Below are 26,227 nucleotides of genomic sequence, written 5' to 3' on the forward strand. Positions count from 1 at the left end.
ATGAATATTATAAATATTGTTGGAAATGTTATACTAGTTAACAAAACGTATACAAGTAAAATCCTTTCAACAAAAGAAATCCTACTTTCGGGATGTCGACTTCCCGAGATAAAATATCACAGGAAGACGACATCCTAATTTTAGGGTGTCGACTTCCCGAGATAAATTATCACAGCAAGACGACATCCTACTTTTGGGATATCGACATTCCGAGATAAATTATCACAGGAAGACGACATTCTTCTTTTAGAATGTCGACTTCCCGAGATAAATTATCACAGGAAGATGACAACTGACGTTTAGGATGTCGACATACCGAGATAAATTATCACAGCAAGACGACATCCTACTTTTGGGATATCGACATTCCGAGATAAATTATCACAGGAAGACGACATTCTTCTTTTAGAATGTCGACTTCCCGAGATAAATTATCACAGGAAGATGACAACTGACGTTTAGGATGTCGACATACCGAGATAAATTATCACAGCAAGACGACATCCTACTTTTAGGATGTCGACATCCCGAGATAAATTATCACAGCAAGACGACCTCCTACTTTTAGGATGTCGACATCCCGAGATAAATTATCACAGGAAGACGACATCCTACTTTTAGGATGTCGACATTCCGAGATAAATTATCACAGGAAGACGACATTCTTCTTTAAGAATGTCGACTGTTTGTAGGGATAAGACTCCTTGGGGATAGGAGAAAAATTTGGAAAACCGTGACCTCAATTTGACCTCTACTTCCGGGTCAACCGGAAGTGGGACCATATTTCAAGAACTACTCAACCGATTTTCAATTTGTTTTCACTTACAGACTCCTTGACATTAATATTGACTGTGAAAACTCGTGACCCCATGTTGGCCTCTACGTCCGGGTGAACCGGAAATGGGACCATACGCCAAGTACTATACAACCGATTTTCAATCCTGTTTGTTCAGTTTTATCCTCCTAAGGCATTAAAAATAAACTTTGAAAATACATGACCCCAAGTTGACCTCTACTTCCGGGTCAACCAGAAGTGGCACCATATCTCAAGAACTACACAACCGATTTTCTAACTTTTTTCAGTTACAGACTCCTTGGGCGTTAGAGATTAGCCTTAGGTTACCGTGACCCGATGAAGTGGCACCGTAACTCAAGGCACTGTACAGTATTTATCAAACTTTTTTTCAGTTATAGACTCCTTGGTAATGTTAACACATAATCAAAGCAAAAGAACACTGAACAGCTTTGTGTTTGTTCACAAACACCTAATGTCTAGTTATTATTAGCTGTTCCGACCTACCGTCGGAACAGGTATTGTTTTCGTCGAGATTTTTATTATTAGCTGTTCCGACCTACGTCGGAACAGGTATTGTTTTCGTCGAGATTTTTATTATTAGCTGTTCCGACCTACGTCGGAACAGGTATTGTTTTCATCGAGATTTTTATTATTTTTATCATTATTGTTATTATTATTATTATTATTATTATTATTATTATTATTATTATTATTATTATTATTATTATTATTATTATTATTATTATTATTATTATTATTATTATTATTATTATTATTATTATTATTATTATTATTATTATTATTATTATTATTATTATTATTATTATTATTATTATTATTATTATTATTATTATTATTATTATTATTATTATTATTATTATTATTATTATTATTATTATTATTATTATTACTATTATTATTATTATTATTATTATTATTATTATTATTATTATTATTATTATTATTATTATTATTATTACCTAAAACCCCATAGCATTTGTACACGTTTTTTCTTAAAGCCCAATCTCCTAAACCATAAAATCAAGAGAATTAAATCATATATCAAATTGAAGCTTAGAACATAAGCTTTACTCTTAAAAAATGTGAAAAATCTTAATTCATTATGCACATAAGTCATCCGCACTCGTACCACTAACCGCATGCGGAGGCCGTCAGGCCGACAGCCTTGTCGGGTATGTAACTTCCGGGTTTAATGTGTTGTATTGAAAAATTTCCACAAGTGGGAAAAAATGGAGGGGCTTTCGGATACGCTAGTATGCAGCCCATGAATATGTATATCTTTCGTCAGACCTATCAGACAACACAGGATGTGAGGCAAATGAATTATTCATTTTGACGTCCAATCACGCACTTCCCTTATCACGACCTTTGGACCCTATCATGCGTCCGTGGTTGTGGTGTGTGATGTAAACATGTCTCGTCTTTCGCGGGCATTATGGTAATGAGCTGACCGTGGGAACTCTTCGCTTATTATAGTAATGAGGTCAGTGGCTTCAACACAAACCCTACAAGGCTGTCGGCCTGACGGCCTCCCCATGCGGATAGTGTACGGGGCATCGTGTCGTGCGATGTTACGCACAGTGAATATGGGTGGGTTTTTATACAGCGGTGGTTTTTTTTTCGGAGTGAATAATTCGACTGCCTTGAGCAAGGCTAATATTATACAGACACCACACACGCTCCTGCATGCTGGATCGGAACATCTGGAGAAACATCACTGGGCAGGCTCGAGCTTCCACATGGCGCTCGACTTGATGTTGGTTTATTCAATGATATCATTGTATCAAAGGAATCACTGGATCTGAACAGCAGGTACCTGTCTTAATCCTTGCGGATAAAGACAGGGTCGTCTGCAATTTATGGGTGCGTTCGTTTAGCTTCCCTTGGTCGACCCCGGTCTGCCCCCGGTACGTTCGAATAGTTTTAATGTCATTCCAGGGTTCACCCGGGTCAGCCCCCAGTGCCCTGCTTGTGGAGTGGGTCAACTTGGGGCGACTCGAGGTGCATGCCGTCACCACGAGAGGGCGAGTTTGATCGTTCGATTAGCTCTTGTCAGGGGCTCACCCGAGTGAGCACCGCGGGGTCGACCAAGGGAAGCTAATCCTTATGTAGCCCGAACGTCTGACGTCATTCTTCGAGGCTCGTGAATAACGCCAGAGACCGGCACCAAAACCGGCGTGTAGTTTCACCTTTGACCTCCCTCATTTCACATAGAGATACTTGAAGACAGGCGGCAGTGCTGCATGTACTGTAGGGGCATGTATCCAATTGAATCGCTGGATCGAGCGGCCGGGACCTGTCTTTATCCTTGCGGATAACAGACAGGGGCCCAGTCTAATCCCTATGTAGACGGAAAACTGTAAGACAATATACGTAGAGGGCGCTGTGGCTCTGTGGTGTTATTTAATTGGGAATACATTTACAAAGCGCCCTCTAATGTACAAATTTATCGAAAATGTACAAAGTGAGGTGTATACAGATCCGAACGTTGGTTGTGTGTGTGCTCGCGAACACCGTTTTCTTGGAAACCAGGGGACGAGAATTACAAAGCGCCCTCTTTTGCTTTATTTACTACAAACGTACAGTGTGCGGTGTTGTAACCCAGACTACAATCCCGGCCATATCTCTTTGGAGATAGCAGGGGCAGGGGAGAAAATGTTTATTGTCAGTGGGAAGTGGACAGGGAAAAGTTTTATTTAATGTAAGAATGGGTGACCCAAGCATTTCGGCCGGGATTGTAGGCCCCGTTGTCGGAGGAACACAACTCGTCTTATTTGACTGGCGACCGAACATGTTGTTTTATTTTTGCTTCCGAAAAACTGCAAGCGAACGAAGTGACCTGGCTCTCCTGCCTTCCCCAGGCTGGTATGGGCCGCGGTTAACGAAGAGCAGGAGTGCTAATGATATTTCCTCGGAGATTCTGATATCAAACGGTCTGAAGCAGATTGAACCAAAAGAGGGTACTGAACAAGGGTGCTTTCAGAAGAAACGACAAGAGGAGGAAACTATCTCCAAGGGACAAAATTTCCTGCCACTACAAGGGCCACGCGCAATTCTCCAGGACTAGGCGCCCGGATGGGTTGCCGGCGTCTCAGTGAAATCAATGCTGCCGGAGATTCTTTCCCCTGTTTTGGAAACTAACATGGGCTGAGTGAGGGTGAATCAACAGAGGGCGCTATCACAAGTAGTTTGTAACAATTTTGGGAGAACATAATCTCCTGACACACCTGCCCAAAATGGGGACAGAATCTCCGGGGACAGATTTCCATTAAAAACACCGGCCCAAAGCGGAATCCTGCGTTACGTGTTAAACAATCAAAATGACTTCAATCTCATCCAAAAGTTGTAAAATAGCAAATACATTTTGTTCGCAGTGTGTTCATTTGATTTTTGTTGTTGCTCCATTTAACATTCTTGTTTCCCAAAAAGCATTTTATTTTTGTACGTTTCATTGGTAGTAGACTCCGAGAAAACAAAGGATACGATTGAAAATCAGTTTAAAATTACCCTTTAAGGGCAAAGGCAGGACACATTAGGTAACTTTCAAGCACTAGTCACGTCTTTCCACTTGGTGTATCTCAACATATTCTTAAATTAACAAACCCGTGAACATTAATTTGAGCTCAATTGGTCGTCGAAGTTGCGAGAGAATAATGGGAAGACACCCCTTGTCGCACAAGTTGTGTGCTTTCAGATGCCTTGAATTTGAGACCTCAACAATTCCAGAAAGTACTTCTTCTCAAAAACTAGTTTTCTTCAGAGAGAGCCGTTACTCACTCACAATTTGTTTTATACTATTAACATCTATCCATTGCTCATTACCAAGTAAGGTTTTTATGCTTTAATACAATTATTTGTTGAATTTTGAAAGGCATTAGAAAATGCTTCAAAACAACAGAATTTAGCCATTAACTTATGGTTTGTTGTAACGTACCCCAGAAAAGGTGTCTTCAAATAAAAATCCTCAGTTTGTTGAAAGAAAAAGCTTGACTTGAGTAGTAAAACGTTCGTGTAATGTAGACCTAAGCAATACACAACTGACCTAATGTTGCTTTATGTGCTTGCAAATTAGCCTGTTCTGACAAAATACATTAATATTGATAGTGTATTTTCTTTTTATTTGACCTCGTTTGATGTAACAATTTAATTTAAAATTTAATCAATGTCTGTTCAATGATAAAAAGCGAAACTACCGTGGGAGTTTCGAGCCAAGGGGGCAATGATGTGTTATAGAAACAATTAGGTGAATATTTTTGCTCGAATAAGATGAAAATGTTATGTTTATTTAAACAAAACTAACTTCGGTGTGCTAGTGTAGTCAACACATTCACTTTACTTACCAATCGGGCACTTCGAGCCGGATGGTGGCGCATTACTTCTTCCTTTTAATTTGTTTAAGTTTACAGATTTTAGTGATTGGTAACTGTAAATGTAATCATTCGATAAATATGTTCTGGGGATTGATAAAAAGTGATCAGACAGAAACAAAATCACACTACAATTGCACGCACGTTAATCTCCCCAGCTGATGGCTCTGTGGTGCCCGGAAGCTCAGTGGTGACCTTATCATCGTGAGACTTACACGGTCTATTGGAGGGAAATGGTTGATCACCCTGGGGAGCCCCATGTGATCTTGACGTCACATTTGAAATAATATTTACAAACTGGGGGGGGGGGGGTCGAACACACACACTAAGTCCACAATAACATCCGAGTATTATAAATAACGCCCTCTGTTGGTCTAACAATTTTGCAGCCTTAGTTTTAACCATGGCTTTAATCTCCTCTAATATTCGGAAAGGCGAGTGTCAAAGGTTTCCGATGATACCATAATGTACGTGGGGGTACCGAACGACTACTCTGCGAGGAATACAAATCAGCGATACTTCGAGCTTTGTAGAAATAAAAGGGGCACAAATGAAACAAAAGTACGTTTACTTAACAAAATCATGTTTTTTTTTTATAGCTTCGTGACTAAAATTAAGTTATCTGAATATTGACAATGAAAATATAGATCCTAAAGAAGTAGAACAAAAAACATTGTTACAAAATAAAAACCTCTCCACAACGACCCCTTCCACATAATGAAACCGTCCATTGCACGCTAATGCATTGCGCGAAATTTTACTCATTTTCACAGAGCGGGTCACTGGTCTCTGGCTACCACGGCGAACAAGTATATGGACGAGGCAAGGAAACACCAGGGCTACGTTAATATAAAGATCGCAGGTTCATAAATGTCCAAGTAATTTGTTTTTGTGATTTGTTTTCATCAAACATTAAACTAAAATGTATCCAGTCAGTTTCTCATTTAGGCCTGGCGTTCTTTTTTTTTTTTTTATCTGTATGATTCAAAAGTGATATTACTGGAAAAAGTCGGTCTGATTTAAGCGGCTGTAAAAAAAGGTTAACAGATGTCATGTTTGTGGTTGTTTGTTTTACTGTTTGCAAACACGATTAAACTATAATATTGGCTGTCTTTGCTATAAACTGGACAAAATACATTCATTGAATTTCTTTTTCAATCTATAAACTTCCGTACGAAAGAAAACAACAGTAAAGCCAAAATGGAATTTGGTCCAGTAGAGGGCGCCCCATTGTGGCAGTTTAACCCGGAAGCATATCTGACCACGTGGGCATTGTAGTGCTGTTCATGTACCCCGTGAAAAAGATGCGACATTGGTCCATTGGCGTAAATAGTGACGTCTTCTCCACCATGAGTCTCTGAATCAATTGGGACAAGCGCTGGATGGTGAAAATCGGCAGCCTCTGCACAAACAAATAATAAAACAATGTTTATCACAACACAAGTAAAATAGTTGGCAAAGGGGCACTTTCCCTTGGCAAAATCGTGTTTGCAATAACTTCCCTGTAACTTTGCAAAGTTATATGTTTAAGATTTAAAATATTTCAAAAAGTCTGTATATACTCGGATTTAATTTTACTGAGTGGTGTACCTGAGTGGTATAAACCAATACTCAAAGTAATCAATTGGAGCTTTACCTGTGTTGGTATCCGTCAGATTCCGTCTCGAACCATTCCTTCAGGGCCGTTTGCATATGAGAGTGTTGTAAATGGCAAACCGTCATTCATCAGACCTTGACATTTATGCAAAACCATTTTGTTGTAAAGAAACAGTCTCTCTTTAAATTAATTGTATACTATTTTGCATACAAATGAGATTTTGAAAGATATAGCTTTTAATTGTTCAAAGACACTGGCACTATTGGTAATTGTCAGAGACAAAAAAAATATCAAACGTCGAAGTTGCGAGATAATAATGAAAGAAAAACACCCTTGTCACACGAAGTTGTGTGCTTTTAGATGCTTGATTTCGATACATGAAACTCTAAGTCTCAGGTCTCGAAATCAAATTCGTGAAAAATTACTTCTCGAAAACTACGTTACTTCAGAGGGAGCCGTTTCTCACAATTTTTTACACTATCAACAGCTCTCCATTATTTGTTACCAGTATTAAGTAAGGTTTTATGCTAATAATTATTTTGAGTAATTACCAATAACAATAACATAACATAACAATTAATATTTATAAGGCGCTATTCCATCAAGATCATAGCGCACTAGAAAGAAATTAACTTGGAAAAAGGTGAGTCTTAAGGACTTTACGAAAAGCAGACAGAGTATTAGATTCCCTAATGGCAGTTGGGAGATTGTTCCAAATCATGGGCCCAGCCACACTGAAAGCCTTCTGACCTAAAACTTTGTTTGCTCGGGGAACATTAAAGCGATTGATCGAAGAAATCGTGGAGGAGTGTAATGGGACAGTAAAAGTGGTTATAATGAGGTGTAGTTTTGTTAAAGCATAAAAACGAGAAGAGCAATCTTAAAATGGGTTCGTTCTCTAATTGGTAGCCAGTGATATTCCCTAAGTGATGGGGTAATAATATGTTCTCTCAAGGGTGTGGAACATACTAAACGAGCTGCACTAGTTTGTAGTCTTTGAAATCTGTCCAATTCATATGACGTTGCACCAAATAAAAGGAGATTGCCATAGTCAATACGAGAGAGGACTAAAGCTCTGACAACATGATGGAGAGTATCCTTATCCAGGTACCGTTTGATTCTCCTTAAGTTACTTAATTGAAAATTTATTGATTGGCAGTGGCTGGAAACTTGCTTGATCATTGTCATATTATGAGAATCAAATTTTATTTATAAGTTGCTGACAGAATCAGTAGGGTCAATCGATGTATCAGTTTTATTTTCATTGAGCTTGAGCTTGTTAGAAGTCATAGTGTCCACTGCCTTTAAAGTTATAATTGTGGATGAAACTTACCTCCTCTGCCGAGTATTGGACTACCACGATCAGCTGCTCCTCCTATAGAGAGTACATGGCTATGGTCGGCAATTACAATAAATAAAGTCTCCATTTCATTGGTCATTGACATCGCCTTGGCTACAGCCTTATCCATTGCAATGGTATCATGCAGGGCGTGGTAGGCTAACCCGTCATGATGCGCATGGTCAATTCGGCCACCTTGGTGTATCAATTCAAGATAGTATGATTTATTTGTGTTTGAATTATTGACATTTTATGAAAAATCTGGTAGTGTGTCTTGTTCGTGAAGAATGTTCACGCTGTCACCATCTTGGTCATGTTCCCTGTTTCCATAATAGTAATGAATGCTAACATTCATTGCGCAAACATGGCACCAGCCTCAGTTTGGTTACAATGAAGTATAAAGTCAAGATGGCCACACCGTGATAAAGGTTTATAATCACGCTGTCACCATCTCGGTCATGTTCCCAGTTTCCATAACAGTAATGAATGCTAACATTCATTGCGCAAACATGGCACCAGACTATTATTTTGTCCAGCCTCAGTTTTGTTACAATGAGTTTGAATGGAGTAAAATCAAGATGGCCACACCGTGATAAAGCAACATCATAGACGGAGTTTTTGTCAACCAAGATTCGAAAACTAGGAATACATAGATAACAAACGATGGCCCTAGTTTTTAAAAATGTTTGTTTACAACCAAATTACAAGTTTGCAGAAAAGTCTACTTTGGTGACAAAATCTAGTAGGTTGGTTACATGTTTGCTATATTATTTGGCCGTCCATGCCAACCTGCGTGGTCTTGTTATCAACAATGAAAATACATACAATCTGTGACTGGACAATGGCATCAAAGATGCCGGACAATGTAAATACTCCATATAACGAGGTTTCAGATTGTCAATGATTTTCTAAGCCTCAAAAAAAAGAGGTAGGGCCTATAACGATAACCTCTTGTGAAACAGCAGCAATGACACAAAGGGCTCCTGTAGTCTTGTCCGAGGTATTTTACGCAAGCACCGGCTCGCTACTATGAATTCAAGAACTGCATAGTTACTATACTGCACGGTATATAACATTACTTAATACCGTGGGGTCGAAGCATGGTTTTTCGAGGTTGTTGTACCTCATACAACGAGGCTGCAACTAGACTCGGTATCAAGTACTGTTATGTACCGTGCGGTATAGTATATATGCAGTTCGTGAATTCAGAGCGGGTCGGTGCTTGCGTATAGAGGCTTGGACAAGGCTAGGGCTCATGAAACCAATTAACCAACACTCTACAAAAACCAGAAACCTGTATGTTGTAATAATAACTTACCCTCAACCATAAGGAAGAACCCGTCTTTGTCCTTCTGAAGTATCTCGATGGCCTTTTCTACCATCTCAGACAATGAGGGCTCACCCCCTACGTCATTCATTCGGTTACCTTCAAATTGCATGTGACTGGGCTCAAACAAACCTGAAAGGTAAGCAAAGTTAATACCACTGTCAAATAAAAGTTTCTATATTAAATCGTCCTGGTTAATTATAAAATACAAACTTAAGACGGACACGTAATATTATTGTGATATAATAATAATAAAAACTGAGTGCAAACAAAGTAATGTAACGCTGTACAACCAATAATTTTGGTTTGCTTGAATATAAAACGTGTTAAAGACACTGGGGACCTTTGGTAACTGTCAAAGACCAGTCGTCACTTGGTATATCTCAACATATGCATAAAATATTACAAACCTGGAGCGCGTTTTGGCGACCCTAACCAGAAACATATTTGAGCTTTGGCTATTGGTCGAGCGTGTTCGGTTGAACCGCTGTTCCGACCAAACCGTAACCGACTTGTTGGCTCGATTAGGCTTGGTTTTAAGATGGCGAACTCTAAAAACTAACGGAAAACGTACTGAAATTCTTTTAAAAATGAAATACTTTGAAGCATAACAATTCAATAATGTTGATAAAATTACAAAGACTAAGTTCCATTCCTCGGTAATAAAATGACGGCAATATATTTTGAGAGCATAAATTTTCAAGAGATGTACCTACGTCATGAACTTTTTCTGGTTACCGACCCATTTTCGCGTAGCTCTCTGCATTTTTTTCTTCGGTCAGTGAATTTGACGTCAGCAACTTGTTTCTGGTCATGGTCGCCAAAACACTCCGCCCCTGTTAAAATTTGAGCTCAATTGGTCGTCGAACTTGCGAGATAATAATGAAAGAAAAAATACCCTTGTCACACGAAGTTGTGTGCTTGAATTCGAGATCAACGGCACCTAGCCTAAAGCCCAAGCCAAATAAGTGACACAACCTTCGATACCAAAATGAAACCCTCTACCAAACCAACATCCTAGACCTATTAACATGAACATTTAGCCCAAGATTTATGCGGCGCATAAAGGTTGTAGGCACAATCATGTTCCGAACGACAGACGATTGTTCGTACTTGTTCAAATTGGTACATAAAACAACAACTCACCTAAAAGGTTGTCAGTTTCAAGTGGATTGACGTCTTTAAATTGTTCCAAATTCCACACGTACTTGCTGTTTGTCTTGTCTTTACCTGCTTGCCATTCGTCTTAAACAAAACATAATATTGTAAAACAACTAGTGAAACAAATCCTTGCTTGATTGTTTCAATTCGCAGTATATAGCAAGAGCATCATGTGACCGAAAGAAAATTAAATGCTGTGGAACTATAACAAACATCTATAAAGTCAAGGTTTGATCAAGTGAAACTATTTTGATGAGAGATGCTTCTACAAGAACACAACATTTTAAAAGAACATAAACAGACAAGAATAATTATAAGATGAATAGATTCATTACCATTAAAGACACTGGACTATATTGGTAATTGTCAAAGACCAGTCTTCTCACTTGGTGTATATCAACATTATGCATAAAATAACAAACCTATGAAAATTTGAGCTCAATTTGTCGGCGAAGTTGCGAGATAATAATGAGAGAAAAAAACACCCTTGTCACACGAAATTGTGTGCTTTCAGATGCTTAATTTGGGGCCTTCAAAATCTAATTATGAGGTCTCGAAATCAAATTCGTGGAAAACTACTTCTTTGTCGAAAACTACGTTACTTCATAGGGAGCCGTTTCTCACAATGTTGTATACTATCAACCTCTCCCCATTACTCTTTACCAAGTAAGGTATGCTAACAATTATTTTGAGTAATAACCAATAGTGTCCACTGCATATAAATAAGTTCGTCTGGATTGTTGATGATCATGAAAAAAAAGATTCGTTTTTACAAATCCAAAAATATGTACGATGTTACTAAACATATAATTGACAAAGCTCCTAGATAGGAGTAAAACGTAACTACTAGTACTAAATTATATGTAAAGTATACATCATACATAATTTTGGATTTGTAAATACGAATCTTTTATTTCAGATTCATTACCACTTTATATTCAAGTACATTCCTCCTATCTTCTATAACTACGCACCATGCTGTCTCTATGGTAATGTCAGCGCCTTGTGGCTCATGGACAGTTATCGATTCACCATTATCGACTTACCAATATTGATTTACCATGGTCGTTTCAACATTATCTTTTCCCATTATCGATTCTCCATTTCTGATACACAGTTATATTTTTACGACTATCGGTTCACCGTTATTGATTCACAAATATTATCGAATCACCATTCTCGATTCACCAACATCGAGTAGTCGTTATTGGTTTACAAATATCGACTCACCAATATCGACTAATTATTATCGATCAAATTATTGATTCACCATTATCAATTCAGCATTTTTGATTTCAGTAGCTCGGTTTCTATGGAATCTGGATGGGATCAGAAGCTGTTAAAGCAAAATGGTGCAATAGTCATCAATAATTGGGTTTAAGTTTTATCAGGTTTACAAACCAATGAGATTTCGTCCATCATTTCTAGATCCAGCTTTAGAAGAGTCTCTAGGATACTCTGGGTCGGCAGCTTCTCTCGGTAACATTTCCATCCTTCCCCCACCCATTATAACCTGGCATAGATTCATGAAGAATTAGTATAAAAATGACCGTACCATGAAGTTGGTGGTCGGCATGCAGCAATGACTAGCAGGAAGGGTATTCTAAGAATCTGCTTCTTAAATAGACGGACACCTAGCCTTGACTCAAGGCTGTTGGCGTAGTGTGCCCCGGCCCGGCGCGATTCGGCAGTCTGCACGCTGTGCATACACGAACAATGTACATGTATACAGTACATTGTATGTACAGTACATTGTACAGTGAGAACTGTGAGCGAAGTCGTGAGTACGGTCGTGTCTTTCTACTTTCAACCTCGCACACGTGGCTCAAACAACAGCCTTGATGGGTCTGTAACAGCTTTATCGGAATTCCGATAAAAGGGCGTGCATGATCTGGGCATGTCATTCTAAACATTGGCCAATCACAAGCGCGATTGAGAATGACGTATTACTGCTAGCAATCATGCCACGTCCATGTGTGTATGTTTGTGTGTGTAACGCTGTACGCTAGCTAGCTGTATGGACATGAGCGTGGTGTCACTATGGTGTATAATGGGTCTGAATGCGCTGCCGGACGGTACTCGGGCTACCGATGTGAGCCGGACAAGCCTCGCTCGGTCGGTACGGTGTCAAAAAACTTCAAAGTGAGGAGGGGTTCCTTGGCCCCGTTGTCTTGTGTTTCATTATAACACGAGGACTAGCATCAGTACAATGTAGCTGGTAGATTTGTCCCTGAATGGGAAGCTGCTTTACTATAAGTGTAACGTTGTAGTGTAGTAGTATGGCAAGAGTTAGTTTATGAAATTGATCTTTACTTGTAGTTGTTGTTCAGCCACACGCCATCTTCTACCGTCTGGTATGTTTTTGACCAACACATAATTTATTTTCGATCCCCAACTTTGATTTACTGCGAGAAACGTAACGCATAGTATGTGTAGACAAAATAAACAGCTGGGTTTCTTATCTCATCTGGTCTGAAATGGGGAAAACAGAATCTTATTAAATGTTAGTGCTTCAAGGGGATGGGGTATGCCCAACATAATTCTAACCAAGTAGCCATTGCCGGAAACCCATGACACCTTGATACTTTTTGAACTTTTCTCAAACACACTTCACACACTGTATGGTCCCATTTTCTTCCTTCGTATTTTTAAATCCATGATTGGTGCATTAAACTTGGTTGTTTTATCTTGTTGAAAGCTTCTGCAGTTGTGCCACGATGTAGGCTACTGTTGCAAATTATACACCATTGATTTACACAACTTTGTTTTAGGGTAGGGATTTCTTCCTCTCGCCCGCCGCCATTGCATTTTTTTGCACAGCAGCCACGGCTTGTTGTTTACGTCGGAGCACGTGCGTGTGCTTGCAGAACGTTGTGATTGACATCGCAGCAAGAGTTTATAGGTCAACCAACAACCAATGAGAACGGGTTGTTAGTAATATTACCATAATGAGCTCCGCCCTAAATTTTGGCAGTTACAAAACCATCAAGGCGCTACTTAGAAAGTACTCATGATGTACCATACGTGTACCATACAGATGGTACATGTAATGTACAAACATACAGTAGGTATGTGTGTGTACATACGCTGTACACGTATTATATGCACTGTGTTATGTATGGGGTGCGCTGGCGGAACTCAGCGACGGGGACTGGGATTTTGCAGGTCGCGGCTGGCTGTAGCGCCTTGATCAAGGCTAACGGACACCATGCATAAGGTGATACTGACAAGTTTGAAATAATGGCTTTCGCCAACCTTTCATTATGTAGCACGCTTGAAAAATTCTATAAATTGATTAACTGTTCTATATCGTTCTAATTTAACATCTATTATGTTCTATATCGAGTGCTTCCAGCTACCTGTCGGTCAGTTTGTGAGATACTTTGATTCAAAAACCATAACACCCATGACAGAGGGTGGCGAATAATCAAACGGTACATTCAGAATAGTGAACGCAAACACTGGTTTGTGTCAATGTTGCAGATTGTACCTGTGTATCCTGTCCGAGTGTTATGAGTTGCTGTGAGCGATGTCAATGCAACCGATGTCAGTTTCCTTCTGCGGTATATCAGAGTCACACACCCAGTCTCGATGGGGCGAATGTGCGTAAAGTGCGGCAGGGGTAGCGTGTGTCACACGGGCAGTGCTGACGAATCCCGTTGCCTTGCCTTTAGAAAGCACACAAAGCAACGAAAACCTAATTTATTAGCTATATTATATTCGATCGATACAATTTCAAGAACACAAGATTAAAATTATTACAAAACACATGACAACAAATCAATGAAAGTAAATCATAATTATTACACACATATTGACTGGCAATGAGGTAATTGTACGTCTACCCCCGAGGGACTTTGAGTGACCAGAAGAGGGACCTATTTCCCGAGGCTGAAGGCCAAGGGAAATAGGCACCTCTTCTGGTCACTAACATGCCCGAGGGGGGAATAGACGTACACTAGTACCGAATTGTGTCGGTCTTAAATGTGAAATAACAACAACACGTGGAAAAGAAAGGATGTTTTGTAGTTGCTGTTCACGGTTCAAGTCAAGAGAGGGCGCTGTAACCGGGCACTATTTTCAAAGAGCTAGTTCCCGCAAAACACATGCGCCGATCACTAGACTAAGCTCATCCCACGAGACCGTGTTCAGCCAACCAGAATACAGAAAAGGCAAGAGGTGTGTTATAAAACATTATATGAATATGTTGACGTTCTTTTAAACTTACCAGACTTTTGAGCAGATATCATAACAGACTCCACATTAGCATTGAGACTAGATTTACAATCTCCTTTAATAGCAGAATCGTCTAGCCCTATCACTGCTGTCTTGGTTTTAACACCACTAAAATAAGCAGTAGCCGTACCAGCCGAGTCCGGTACTTGCCTATCGGTATTGTAGGTCTAGGGGACAGGAAATAGTCACAGACTGATTTTATGCGCCGTATTTTTGACCAGGTGGGCGCACTCAATTTAGTGGGTGCGTTCGTTTAGCTTCCCTGGGTCGACCCCGATCTGCCCGGTACGTTCGAATAGCTTTGACGGGGCTCATCCGGGTCAGCCCCCATCCCCCCCAATGCCCTGCTTGTGGAATGGGTCACTTGGGGTGACCTGAGGTACATGCCATCACCACGAGAGGGTGAGTGTGTTCGTTCGATTAGCTCTTGTCAGGGGTTCACCCGAGTGAGCACCACGGGGTCGACCCAGGGAAGCTTATCAGGCACACTAGCCTTGCTAAAGGCAGTCGCGTTATTCGCTCCGAAAAGACGCCGCTGTAAACCCACCCGTATACCCTGTGCGTGGTGCGTGCGACTAGACCGCATGACCCACCCGTATACACACTGTCACATCGTACGACTACTGTGCACATAAGTCATCCGCACTCATACCACTAACCGCATGCGGAGGCCGTCAGGCCGACAGCCTTGTATGTCGGTATACTTTGTTTTGCTGTTATGGTTTTTCAGCATAATTGTATGAGGAGTTGTAATAAGATTTGTTTAAAAAAAATCTCCTCGAAAACCTAATAGTTACGAAAGCCCTCCAGAAAAAAACAACGATGTTTAAATCTGTGATAACGGCTTGATTCGTCATAGTGGATTCACCAACGCCTCCCCTCCCATCCCTACCCCCACCCCTCCCCGCGTAAATAGCGGATGGCGTATCAGCGTTATAAATCCTTAACGATTGAATGTGCATACAATCTAATTACATACACGTTTTGATGATTCCGTAATGATGGACTGTAAATTGTGATAACCAAATCAAAATATCTTGGCGTTTTTTTTTTAGCACTATTCGAAATAGTTGATCCTCAATGTACACGTTCTTAATAAATTGTAGGCCTCTCATTGACATGCTTGGAGTATTTATCAAATTACTGGGCCCTCGACTTCTTCAATGCTATTTATTTATTCAACAATCTTCTCCTGCATTTACAGATATTTGTTTGTTCATAACAATAAGTAAAACAATGAAAAAGGGGAGTGGTACGAGGTCTTAAGCGTTTGTCTAAAATCAACAGTATCTTAGGCCCCGTTCCCACTGGACCCCGCGTTAATTTGGCCGTAAACAAAAGACTAAGCCGAAGGCAGGCCGGGTCCTTCATCTACGACCACGACCCCGCCAGTTTGAAACGAATGTTCAAGACTATGACTTAGCACAATTTATTCTTACTAATATAGCAAAGCCATTTTCGGTTTACATGAATAGGCCCAAAAAAATTGGAATGGACTTGTAAGTTCAAACTTGTGTTAAATAAATCCTGATCAAAGTTTGTATAAATCTCTAATAATATGCATTTGCAACTTGTCTGTACTCTGAATGTAGCTGGGGGCAAATGTGTGTAAACACCTTTTGTAAATTGTCAAAGACCAGTGTTCACTCTTGCTGTATCTCAACTAAACATAAAATAACAAACCTGTGAGCTCAACTGGTCGTCGAAGTTGCGAGATAATAATGAAAGAAAAAACACCCTTGTAACACGAAGTTGTGTGCTTTCAGATGCTTGATTTCGAGACCCTCAAAATCTAATTCTGAGGTCTCGAAACCAAATTCGTGGAAAATTACTTCAGAGAAAGTCGTTTCTCACAGTCTTTCATACTGCCAACAGCTCCCCATTACTCGTTACCAAGTAAGGTTTTATGCTAATTTGAGTAATTAACCAATAGTGTACACTGCCTTTAAGCACATTTTGAGATTTTCAATATATGAACGAGTCTTTTATGTCAAAGAAGTTGCCCAATATGGGGACAGCATCTCCGGGGACAGATTTCAATAGAACACCGGCCCAAGGCGGAATCCTGAATTACGTGTTTTTTAAAACAATCAAAATGACTTAAATCTCATCCAAAAGTTCATTTCATTGTTTTTGATTTGTGTGGTTTGTATTGATTGTTTTTGCTCCATTGAATTTTCTTGTTTCCCAAAAGCATTTGTGCGTTTCGGTGGTAGTAGACTCTGAGAAAACAAAGAATACAATTGAAACTAAGTTTAAAAATACCCTTTAAAGGGAAAGGCAGGACACATTAATAGGTAACTTTCAACCACTTGTGAGTCTTTCCACTTGGTGTATCTCAACATATTCTTAAATTAACAAACCCGTGAACATTAATTTGAGCTCAATTGGTCGTCGAAATTGCGAGAGAATAATGGGAAAATCACCCCCGTCGCACAAGTTGTATGCTTTCAGATGCCTTCAGTTTGAGACCTTAATAACTCGGGAAAATACTTCTTTCTCAAAAACTACGTTTCTCCAGAGAGAGCCGTTTCTAACAATGTTTTATGCTATAAACATCTCTCCATTGCTCATTACCAAGTAAGTCTTTATGCTAGCAATTCTGTTGAGTAAATACCTATGGTGTCCAGTGCCTTTAATGTTGCTCTGTTGGTGGCGCACTCTACTATAAATACATTGTCATTGCATTTCGATTTCGGAAAAAAAAAAAACACTGAGTTAGTGTAGTAAACATATACTTCAAAAGAGTGGAAGCACGAAAGAGATCCATCTGAACAGTATATATATTGCGTACACAGTTCTTTCTTTAATACTAAACTTGCACTTTAACTCACAATCATCGGGGAAATACATCAATTGAGCGGAAATAGAAGGAAAACGGCCAGGAACTTCAGGAAGCAATCACACAGTGCAACCCAGTAGGGCGGATATACATGTAAAAATACCATACCATTAAACCGTGTACAAATTGATCTCCATTGGTAACATACAGCCTCATCCAAACCAGTGATAGAGTAAGTCACTGCTTTCAATCAGTGACTTTACCACATACACAATGTAGTGTAGAGTTTTACACCACTGGTATCCATTCAACATACAGTATCATTCAAACCAATGATAGAGTAAGTCACTGCCATAAATCAGTGACTTTAACACGGTATTGACCCACAATTGTAACATACAGCCTCGTCCAAACCAATGGTAGAGTAAGTCACTGCTTTCAATAAGTGACTTTAAACACTAACATGTAGTGTAGAGTTTTACACCAATGGCATCCATTCAACATACAGTCTCATTCAAACCAATGGTAGAGTAAGTCACTGCATTCAATCAGTGACTTTAACACGTATCTATGATTGGCTGCTCATCGATTGTCAATCAAACATCGAAGTAGACTGATGGGCACTACAATGGAAATACAGCAGTATTTAAACGCGCTGCACCAGCAGCAGTGCTCATAACAACTTTGCATCTTATCGGAAGAAGGAAACTGAGAAAGTTTGTACTGCAATAACACAACATCAAGGTAAGTGTTTCTCAATATACTGTCGGACCCGGACTATGGCTTCTAGATGCATTCAGTGTATTTTAGGGTAGCCTATTATTTCAAGAATGTTGCACTTTTGGCCCAAGAAGGGGCACCACTCTACCCAATAAAGCAGTAAAATTAACGGTGCTTTACCTGGCAGCTGGTGCCAGGTAAAATGCAGTAAATTTCACAGTAGCAGTTTTGTAAAATTGTGCCTTGAAGGAGTATTTTGCTAAACTCCACTTTGAAATTTACTGCACTTTTAATACCTAGCACCCTGGCTGCCAGGTATACAAAGCACCGTAATTTTGACGGATTATTTTTAACAGCGTATTCAGCTGAAGTTCTCATGAAGTGTTTGGGTCACTTGATCTCTGCCAACATTAGTGTACTGTGGTACTGTTTGGTGGTACAGACTGTAATGCCGTTGCATTTCCCTTTGAAACCACGATACATAGCGTTGTGTCGTTGGGGCTTTTATCACCATACTTGCAAGTGGTTTCCGTTTTGGAGCAGCAAGTTCCGCTGGTATTCTGTACATTGTCTTGTTCGAAAAGTGGGCAATAAAAGTTTACCAAGACAGTTTCAGTTGAATGTGCTTGATATTCTGCTCGTTTTAATGTGTGTGTACTATTCATCCAAAAGCTGTCAACAAAATTAACAACAAGTACTGATGAAATGGCATTGTGTGACATGACCACTTTGTTATTTTCTTTTATGTTGTGGGTAAAACAAAACAAGATTGAACATAATGCAACACTTTCACAATTATTATGGTGAGCGGTGTTTTGTACAGCCGACGTGGGGAGGGGCAACCGAGGTGAATCCGAGTTTGCGTGTTTGCCCCAAAAGTTTACACAAAACCTGGACCCCGTCACGGCGGAGCATGCAACATTAATTGTTTAATTTTACCATGATAATCGATTCCTCTTGTTTGGGGACAAATTATTACCATCCTCCATTATTGTTACGACAATAATGACACAGTTTAAAACTATGACATCATATTTTGTAAGCCAAAACATGGTGGCACACTGTCTTATGGTGCTGTCACTTGACGTTTTAGCCAGCGTATGTCAACGTAAGAAAATTTTAGCGAGTACGCTGGCGTACGTCGAATAATTATGGGTAAAGGCCCCGTCACACCTTGACGTTTAAGCCAGCGTATGCCGACGTATGACAATTTTGGCGGCTACGCTGGTGTACGTCAAATAAGTTATGGATAACTTTGTATAAGTTAAGAGCACGATGACACACGCTGATATACACGACGATGTAAGGCGTGTGGCTCATAAAGGCACTGTCACACATTGACGTTTTAGTCAGCGTATGCCGACGTATGCAAATTTTAGCGACTACGCTGGCGTAAGTCGAACAAGTTATGGGTAAGTTTTGTATAAGTTAAGAGCACGATGAAACACGCTGATATACACGTCGATGTAAGTCGTGTGGCTCATAAAGGCACTGTCAAACATTGACGTTTTAGTCAGCGTATGCCGACGTTTGCAAATTTCTCTAAAACGTTGGCATACGCTGAACTACCGATGGATTTTTCAATTTTGAGCGTATACGAAGCGTTTTCATAACGAGGTGGACGGATGCATACTGTAGAAGTAACTTACACAGAGCGTTTCCATAACGAATGCTTAGCGTTTGACGGCGTTCACAACTTATGTTCTACGATGGTCCAACTACTGCATAGAGCGCGGGGGCAGCGTATTGCCGACGATGTAATCCTCATGCGAACCCAAATTGTATATACCGATTCACATAACTCTGCCAATACATCATTACATGGTAGCTGTAAGTTTAGAAACAAGTTTAGTAAGTTCTGTGGTCATCCGGAACACGTTAAATACGTTCGACGTAAGTTCAAAGCATATTACTCATATAGGTTATAAGAAATACGTTTTTGGTTCTCTAGACATTATATCGACGTATGTCGATTTCTGATAACCTTACAAGTAACGTGTGGGAACGGGCGTCATCGATTTTATAACGCACCTACAACTTATGCGGAACTTATGAACCACACGCTGGCACACTTAGATTTTGTTGTGCGTGCACACAATTTCTCGACGACCTCGCCTTACTACGACGTACACGGCGTGTTTCAGCGTGCTCTTAACTTATACAAAACTTACCCATAACTTATTCGACTTACGCCAGCGTATTCGCCCAAATTTTGAATACGTCGGCATACGCTTGCTAAAACGTCTAGGTGTGACAGGGCCTTAACATTCAACAGTAGTAACGTGCTTTGAACCTACCTCGAACGTATTTGACGCTCTCCGGACGACCACATAACTTGATGAATGTGATTCTAACTTACAGCTACCGTATAATGGCGTATTGGCAGCGTTTTTGTGAATCGGATACTACAATGTCAAGTGCAGTTATTATTTCAATCGTCGAGAGGCACCCTCTTTGAAGGCAACTGCATGTGATCGCCGGCAATACGCTGCCGCGCGTTATGCAGTAGTTAGATTACCGTAGAACGTAAGCTGTGAACGCTGTTAACAGGCTAAACATTCGTTATTGAAACGTTCTACGTAAGTACGCTGACTAAAACGTCAAGGTGTGACAGTGCCGTAAGTTAAGATCACGGCTAAATACGCCGATATACGTCTTTGTATTATGCTTTAAACCGAAATTATTTGACGTGTTCCGGACGACCACTTTTGATGAAATTAAGTAGTGGCAGCGTATTGGGAAATCGGTATACACTAATTGGGTTCGAAGGAGAATACAGTGATGCCAAGTGCAGTTATTATTTCAAACGTCGAGGTACCATGCAATACGCTGCTGCGCGCTATGCAGTAGTTAGACTATTCGTAGATAGCGTATCTTTTTACACGAGGAGAAATCCTCACAATGTAGACAAGTTGAGGAATCTTTCTTGGATTATAAAATGAGCGAAGTGATACGGACAGGAGCTCAATGTATAGGGTGTTGGTTTAATCTCAAACAATCACTGTGTTGCACCATCTCTTGTTGATATAGAGGCATACGCGCCCCAGCCTGTATCTTCCCTGTAATTTTGTAATCTCTGTCAAGTCGAATCCGAGATCCAAAGCCGTCTATATGGAGATCATCACTCTGGGTTGTATTTTCTAACAATGTCTCGGTGAAGGATACCAGAGTCTATGTGTTTACGCATGTGATTAAACGAGCTCATCCATTTTGGGGCATAGGGAACGGCAATGGGCAATACCATTGTTGGGAGAAAGATTTTACCGGTCTGATTAAATTTCTTTCTCCTCACCACCCATATTTCCTCTTTTTCTCCTTTTAAAGTTGTGTATTATTGTCTGGCAGTTGTTTGGGTGTCATTGGGGAGCATTTCAACACGATATTCAGTATGTTAAAGATCAAACGAGCCAACGGCACCCTGCCGTAAGCTAAGTAGGTACTCAAGTGTGTAGCGGTAGCCACTTTATTGTGTGGAGCGATTATTTAGCTCAACACAACATAACACTTACGATCAATACGGCCAGGTACATATTTTAACACACACATGCTCATTCTAGCGAAACACAAATTGACTAAAACGTGGTTAATGTGGAAAGTAGCGATAAAGAACTTCCACAAACACATGGATAACGTGAATAAATTGGAGCTGACAAAAAACTGGTGGTCACCGCTAGAGCAGCGCCACTATGGCTGCATGTTTTTTATCGTATGTTTTATGTATCCAATTAAATTACAGATGAAGATTACCATAGCAACAGTGCCCCTTCTTCTTGGTATTTTGCAAGTTCCGTTCATGGTGGCTAAAACAGCAGTTTCACCTGATCCGGAGACGACGTGTAACTCCTGCTGCCAGGGCCCAGCCGGTATACCTGGAATTCCCGGGTCAAATGGGAACCATGGTCAAGGGCTTGTAGGGTCCCCTGGTGAGGTAGGTCAACCCGGGGCTAAAGGAGACATGGGGTCAGATGGACTAGCTGGTGAGCGAGGCGCTAATAAAGGGGATACTGGACTTAAGGGAGATCAAGGAGTCGGTCAACCAGGGAAACAAGGACCTCCAGGTCTGCCTGGGATGAATGGTCTGAATGGGGAGAGAGGAAAACCTGGACCAGCTGGACAGACCGGCGAAGCAGGTGAGCCCGGGGGAAATGGAGACATCGGGTCAGATGGACTGGTTGGTGCGCCAGGCGCTAAAGGGGATCATGGACTGAAGGGAGAGCAAGGACTCGGTCAACAGGGCAGAAAGGGACTTCGAGGTCTGCCTGGGATGAATGGTCTGAAGGGGGAGAGAGGTGAACCTGGACCAGCTGGACAGACCGGCGAAGCAGGTGAGCCCGGGGGAAATGGAGACATCGGGTCAGATGGACTGGTTGGTGCGCCAGGCGCTAAAGGGGATCATGGACTGAAGGGAGAGCAAGGAGTCGGTCAACAGGGCAGAAAGGGACTTCGAGGTCTGTCTGGGATAAATGGTCTGAAAGGGGAGAGAGGTGAACCTGGACCAGCTGGACAGACTGGTGAAGCAGGTGAATGTAGTACGCGACGGTCCGCCTTCACTGCAGTGAGGAACACCGCCTTCAGCCCTACATCCATATGGGATCCTCTGCCCTTTGAAGAGTTATTGTTTTTAGAGGAAGGGACTGATTTCAACTTGAATAACGGCGCGTTTACGTGTACTCTGCCTGGGGTATACGTATTGATGTTCTCAGTCCGGAAATTATCACATGGGTCTTCCCTATGGGTCAAGCTGATGAAGAACGGTAACGCCATTGTTGCAGGGGGTGTATACGCTGCAGGTACTCATCATGTGAGCAGCAGTGCAGTGATTCCCCTGCACTATGGAGATCAAGTTCACTTAGCTGTACGCGGTCAAGTAAATAGTTTCCCTGTCCATTACACGTCTTTCACTGGATTCCTGCTGTACGAAATCTAAATCAAACATAAAAACACACGGAAACGATTAAATGTTTTAGACAACGATTTAAATAAACTAATATGCAACTATATAGTTTTTACAAATATAATAATAATGAGTTAATCGTGGAAAATCGAACGTGTGTTTAGATGAATCGAATAAAATTACTTTATTATTAATTGTTTTATTATTTGCAGGACAATAAGTATGGAAAAGACGTTTTATTTGAACACTTGATTTGCAAACGTGTATTGTGACAATAACTTTCAACGTGTTTTTGTCACGTAAACAGTGCTATAAATATAAGTTCATCCCTTTTTTGAGTTTATTACATTCACGTTTAAATGTTTTAGACAACGATTTAAATACACTAATATGCAACTATATAGTTTTTACAAATATAATAATAATGAGTTAATCGTGGAAAATCGAACGTGGATTTAGATGAATCGAATAAAATTACTTTATTATTAATTGTTTTATTATTTGCAGGACAATAAGTATGGAAAAGACGTTTTATTGAACACTTGATTTTGCAAACGTGTATTGTGACAACAACTTTCAACGTGTTTTTGTCACGTAAACAGTGCTATAAATATCAGTTCATCCCTTTTTTGAGTTTTTTTTTTGCATTTTCTGTAAAGTTTGAAATTTCTGCAGCCTGTAATTCCGTCCGAGGGTGCAATGATGAGTCCTTGAAACCATGACGAGTCCATAAAATGCAAAATGAAACTACGCAACAAAAACTGACAGTTTATTAAACAGTATATACAAAACTTCAGATTCCTGATTTCTGATACAGACTCAGACTTATAATTCATTGTGGCCTCCGATTGTGCCGGCAATTTTATTTCAAACATTTTAAATTGGTTGAAAAAGCTGTACCCTGTTAAGGCAACAAAATACAAGTAATTCACCTAACAACTGGTACCAGTTGTAGATTCGTTAATGTACAATACTTATGATATTAAACTAACGACAACCTGTAATGAAAAAGAACTTGCGTTGTAAAGTTACCAGAAAACATTTATTTTGTGTCGCTTTTTGAACACGTTTCGATATGGAGAAATATTTAATTTTTCGTCGTGGTTTGAGCGTTTCTTTGTTTTCACATGAGAAAGCACTTTTTTTTAATGCAGATGAAACATTGAGTATTCGTTTTGAATCACTTTCGTATAAAACGTTTGATGATGTCACGACTAACATGTCAAAGAGGGGAAAATATATTACACTTACAGTGATTCGTTAAACCGTCACATCGGCATGAAACCAATACACCATCTTAGTGTGAATTTGGAAAATAAAAATTTCCTCACTTCGACCGTGACTTAATTATTCGGAATATCAGCTGATTACACAATGTCGCATTTTACCTTACACAGAAAGGTTTCGTTGACAGTAATATTGTGACCCACTCTGTGATTTTTGTTAGAACTATATTTGCATGGTATAGCCTGTTGGGGGTAAAAAATATTCTTATAAAATAGCACTATATGTAAGCTTTAATATGATGCATAATGTTAACATGTTTCCAAGAAGTAAACCAGACATTTTAATAAATAACCTGAGCACATGCAAATTTATTAAAAATGGGGTCGAGTTTAAAGGGTTAAAGTCACCTGGAAATAGAATTTATTTTTCTTCAAACATTAGAGTATATTTATGTTAATGAACAATAACATAATTTGTTGAGTTATTGTTTGTAACGATTTTACATGTTTAAAAAATAGATAAAGTTGTTGGGGGTGACTCCGCCTACCTCTTTTGTGAAGTCAATCGAGGCAGACTTTGCCTAGATCGTACATTGAACACACGTACGTGCAATTACATGCAAGTTCTATTTTTTACGTTTCGAAAAAAGGTTTATTTCTCGCATTTTTTCGGCAATGTCGACCACGTGTATTGCTGCTGGAGGCAGCAAAATAACTAAAAATGGGGTCAGTTTGCAAAGTGGTTCGGTCCGACGTCTTTTCCAGCGCTGTGCAGCAAACACTTTGAGCCGTCCTGCTTCAAATATCGCGCCTCGATTGACGTCACGAACAGCGCCCTCTCGGGTCGGGCCTACTTTTAAATCTGTTAATTATGGAAACTAAATTTATAGAACCTTAGTTTATTCATTTTCTACTCATCAAAACACATGTTTTAGTGAGTGACAAAAGCTTTATTTTGACAAAACACCACTATTAGGTGACTTTAAACACACTGGTATATTAGCAATAACGCTCTGAAAACAACAGTTTTGTGATCAAATTTTAGTCTTATTTGTATCCTTTTGCGCGAAAACATCACTTTACTTGTAATTCGTTTTTAACAAAAATGTGTACACTGGCTTATTTCAAACGGGAGTAATTTAGCAACGCGATACACCCAAAGCTTGGACATTAAACCAAATAACTGCTGCTGGTGTGTTCTTTCCAGCCCCTGCATTTGAATCAAATCTTGAAATTGTCAACATCTGATTCATTTCACAATTAAACAAATATTACGTTAAAGGTCGTCAAAATCACAGTGTTAATGTTTGCATTAACGCTAGAATACAAAGCATTAGTATATTACTAGATACTTGTATTTCTACAAAGCATGTTTTTGTTAAATTTAACTATAATCCAATTAGTGGACTAGACGTTAAGATATATTGCATAGTTTTAGAAATAGTGGTGTCACTTGAATGTTTTAAATACATTGAAGGAATGAACATTAACACCGTATCAATTTATTGTTTTGGTTTTTGTGTTTTGCGTATTTAATTGATATTGAACTAAAATTATTGGTAAATACAATTTGCAAGCTGAACTAATTTTCCTAACACTGTTTTACTCATTTTTGTCAAAATCTACAACACCTCAGAAAATAAAATTTAAGGGAAACTGTTTACCTTCAAACAGTGCAAGTTTACCGTAAATCAGTGAACATTGATTTTGCGTTCTTCTACAAAAATTACACAAACCCTAAAAACTTGTCAGTGGGAACTG

The 26,227-nt window shown here is 39.7% G+C and overlaps 3 protein-coding genes across 3 annotated transcripts; 1 reads left to right on the top strand and 2 right to left on the bottom strand.

The window, feature by feature from the left end:
* Positions 1-6,424: 6,424 nt before the first annotated feature.
* On the bottom strand, positions 6,425-12,100 carry LOC139950941 (alkaline phosphatase, tissue-nonspecific isozyme-like). Its single transcript, XM_071949776.1, has 6 exons — positions 12,010-12,100; positions 10,594-10,692; positions 9,439-9,579; positions 8,115-8,315; positions 6,854-6,915; positions 6,425-6,586 (listed from the first exon to the last, which is right to left on the bottom strand). The coding sequence occupies exons 1-6, from the start codon at positions 12,098-12,100 to the stop codon at positions 6,425-6,427; spliced, it is 756 nt and encodes a 251-aa protein (XP_071805877.1).
* Positions 12,101-14,118: 2,018 nt separating this feature from the next.
* On the bottom strand, positions 14,119-15,730 carry LOC139950942 (intestinal-type alkaline phosphatase 1-like). Its single transcript, XM_071949777.1, has 3 exons — positions 15,713-15,730; positions 14,837-15,011; positions 14,119-14,276 (listed from the first exon to the last, which is right to left on the bottom strand). Exons 1-3 carry the CDS (start codon positions 15,728-15,730, stop codon positions 14,119-14,121), a joined length of 351 nt encoding a protein of 116 aa, XP_071805878.1.
* Positions 15,731-18,316: 2,586 nt separating this feature from the next.
* Positions 18,317-24,734, top strand: LOC139950943 (uncharacterized). Its single transcript, XM_071949778.1, has 3 exons — positions 18,317-18,370; positions 22,083-22,619; positions 22,710-24,734. Exons 2-3 carry the CDS (start codon positions 22,083-22,085, stop codon positions 23,271-23,273), a joined length of 1,101 nt encoding a protein of 366 aa, XP_071805879.1. The 5' UTR covers positions 18,317-18,370; the 3' UTR covers positions 23,274-24,734.
* Positions 24,735-26,227: the final 1,493 nt, after the last annotated feature.

Source organism: Asterias amurensis, chromosome 18 (assembly GCF_032118995.1).
Source record: "Asterias amurensis chromosome 18, ASM3211899v1".
In the NCBI taxonomy this organism is placed as follows: Eukaryota; Metazoa; Echinodermata; class Asteroidea; order Forcipulatida; family Asteriidae; genus Asterias; species Asterias amurensis.

What these genes read in the sequence shown, in the direction of transcription:
- LOC139950943 (XM_071949778.1), top strand. Translation starts at nt 22,083, where the DNA reads ATGAAGATTACCATAGCAACAGTGCCCCTTCTTCTTGGTATTTTGCAA. An exon ending in GTCTGCCTGGGATGAATGGT is followed by an intron (nt 22,620 to 22,709) that starts CTGAAGGGGGAG and finishes GGGTCAGATGGA; the next exon opens with CTGGTTGGTGCGCCAGGCGC.
- LOC139950941 (XM_071949776.1), bottom strand. Translation starts at nt 12,100, where the DNA reads ATGGAAATGTTACCGAGAGAAGCTGCCGACCCAGAGTATCCTAGAGAC. An exon ending in TCCAATACTCGGCAGAGGAG is followed by an intron (nt 6,916 to 8,114) that starts GTAAGTTTCATC and finishes ATAAATGTCAAG; the next exon opens with GTCTGATGAATGACGGTTTG. An exon ending in CAAACGGCCCTGAAGGAATG is followed by an intron (nt 6,587 to 6,853) that starts GTTCGAGACGGA and finishes TTGTTTGTGCAG; the next exon opens with AGGCTGCCGATTTTCACCAT.
- LOC139950942 (XM_071949777.1), bottom strand. An exon ending in GATATCTGCTCAAAAGTCTG is followed by an intron (nt 14,277 to 14,836) that starts GTAAGTTTAAAA and finishes TGCTTTCTAAAG; the next exon opens with GCAAGGCAACGGGATTCGTC.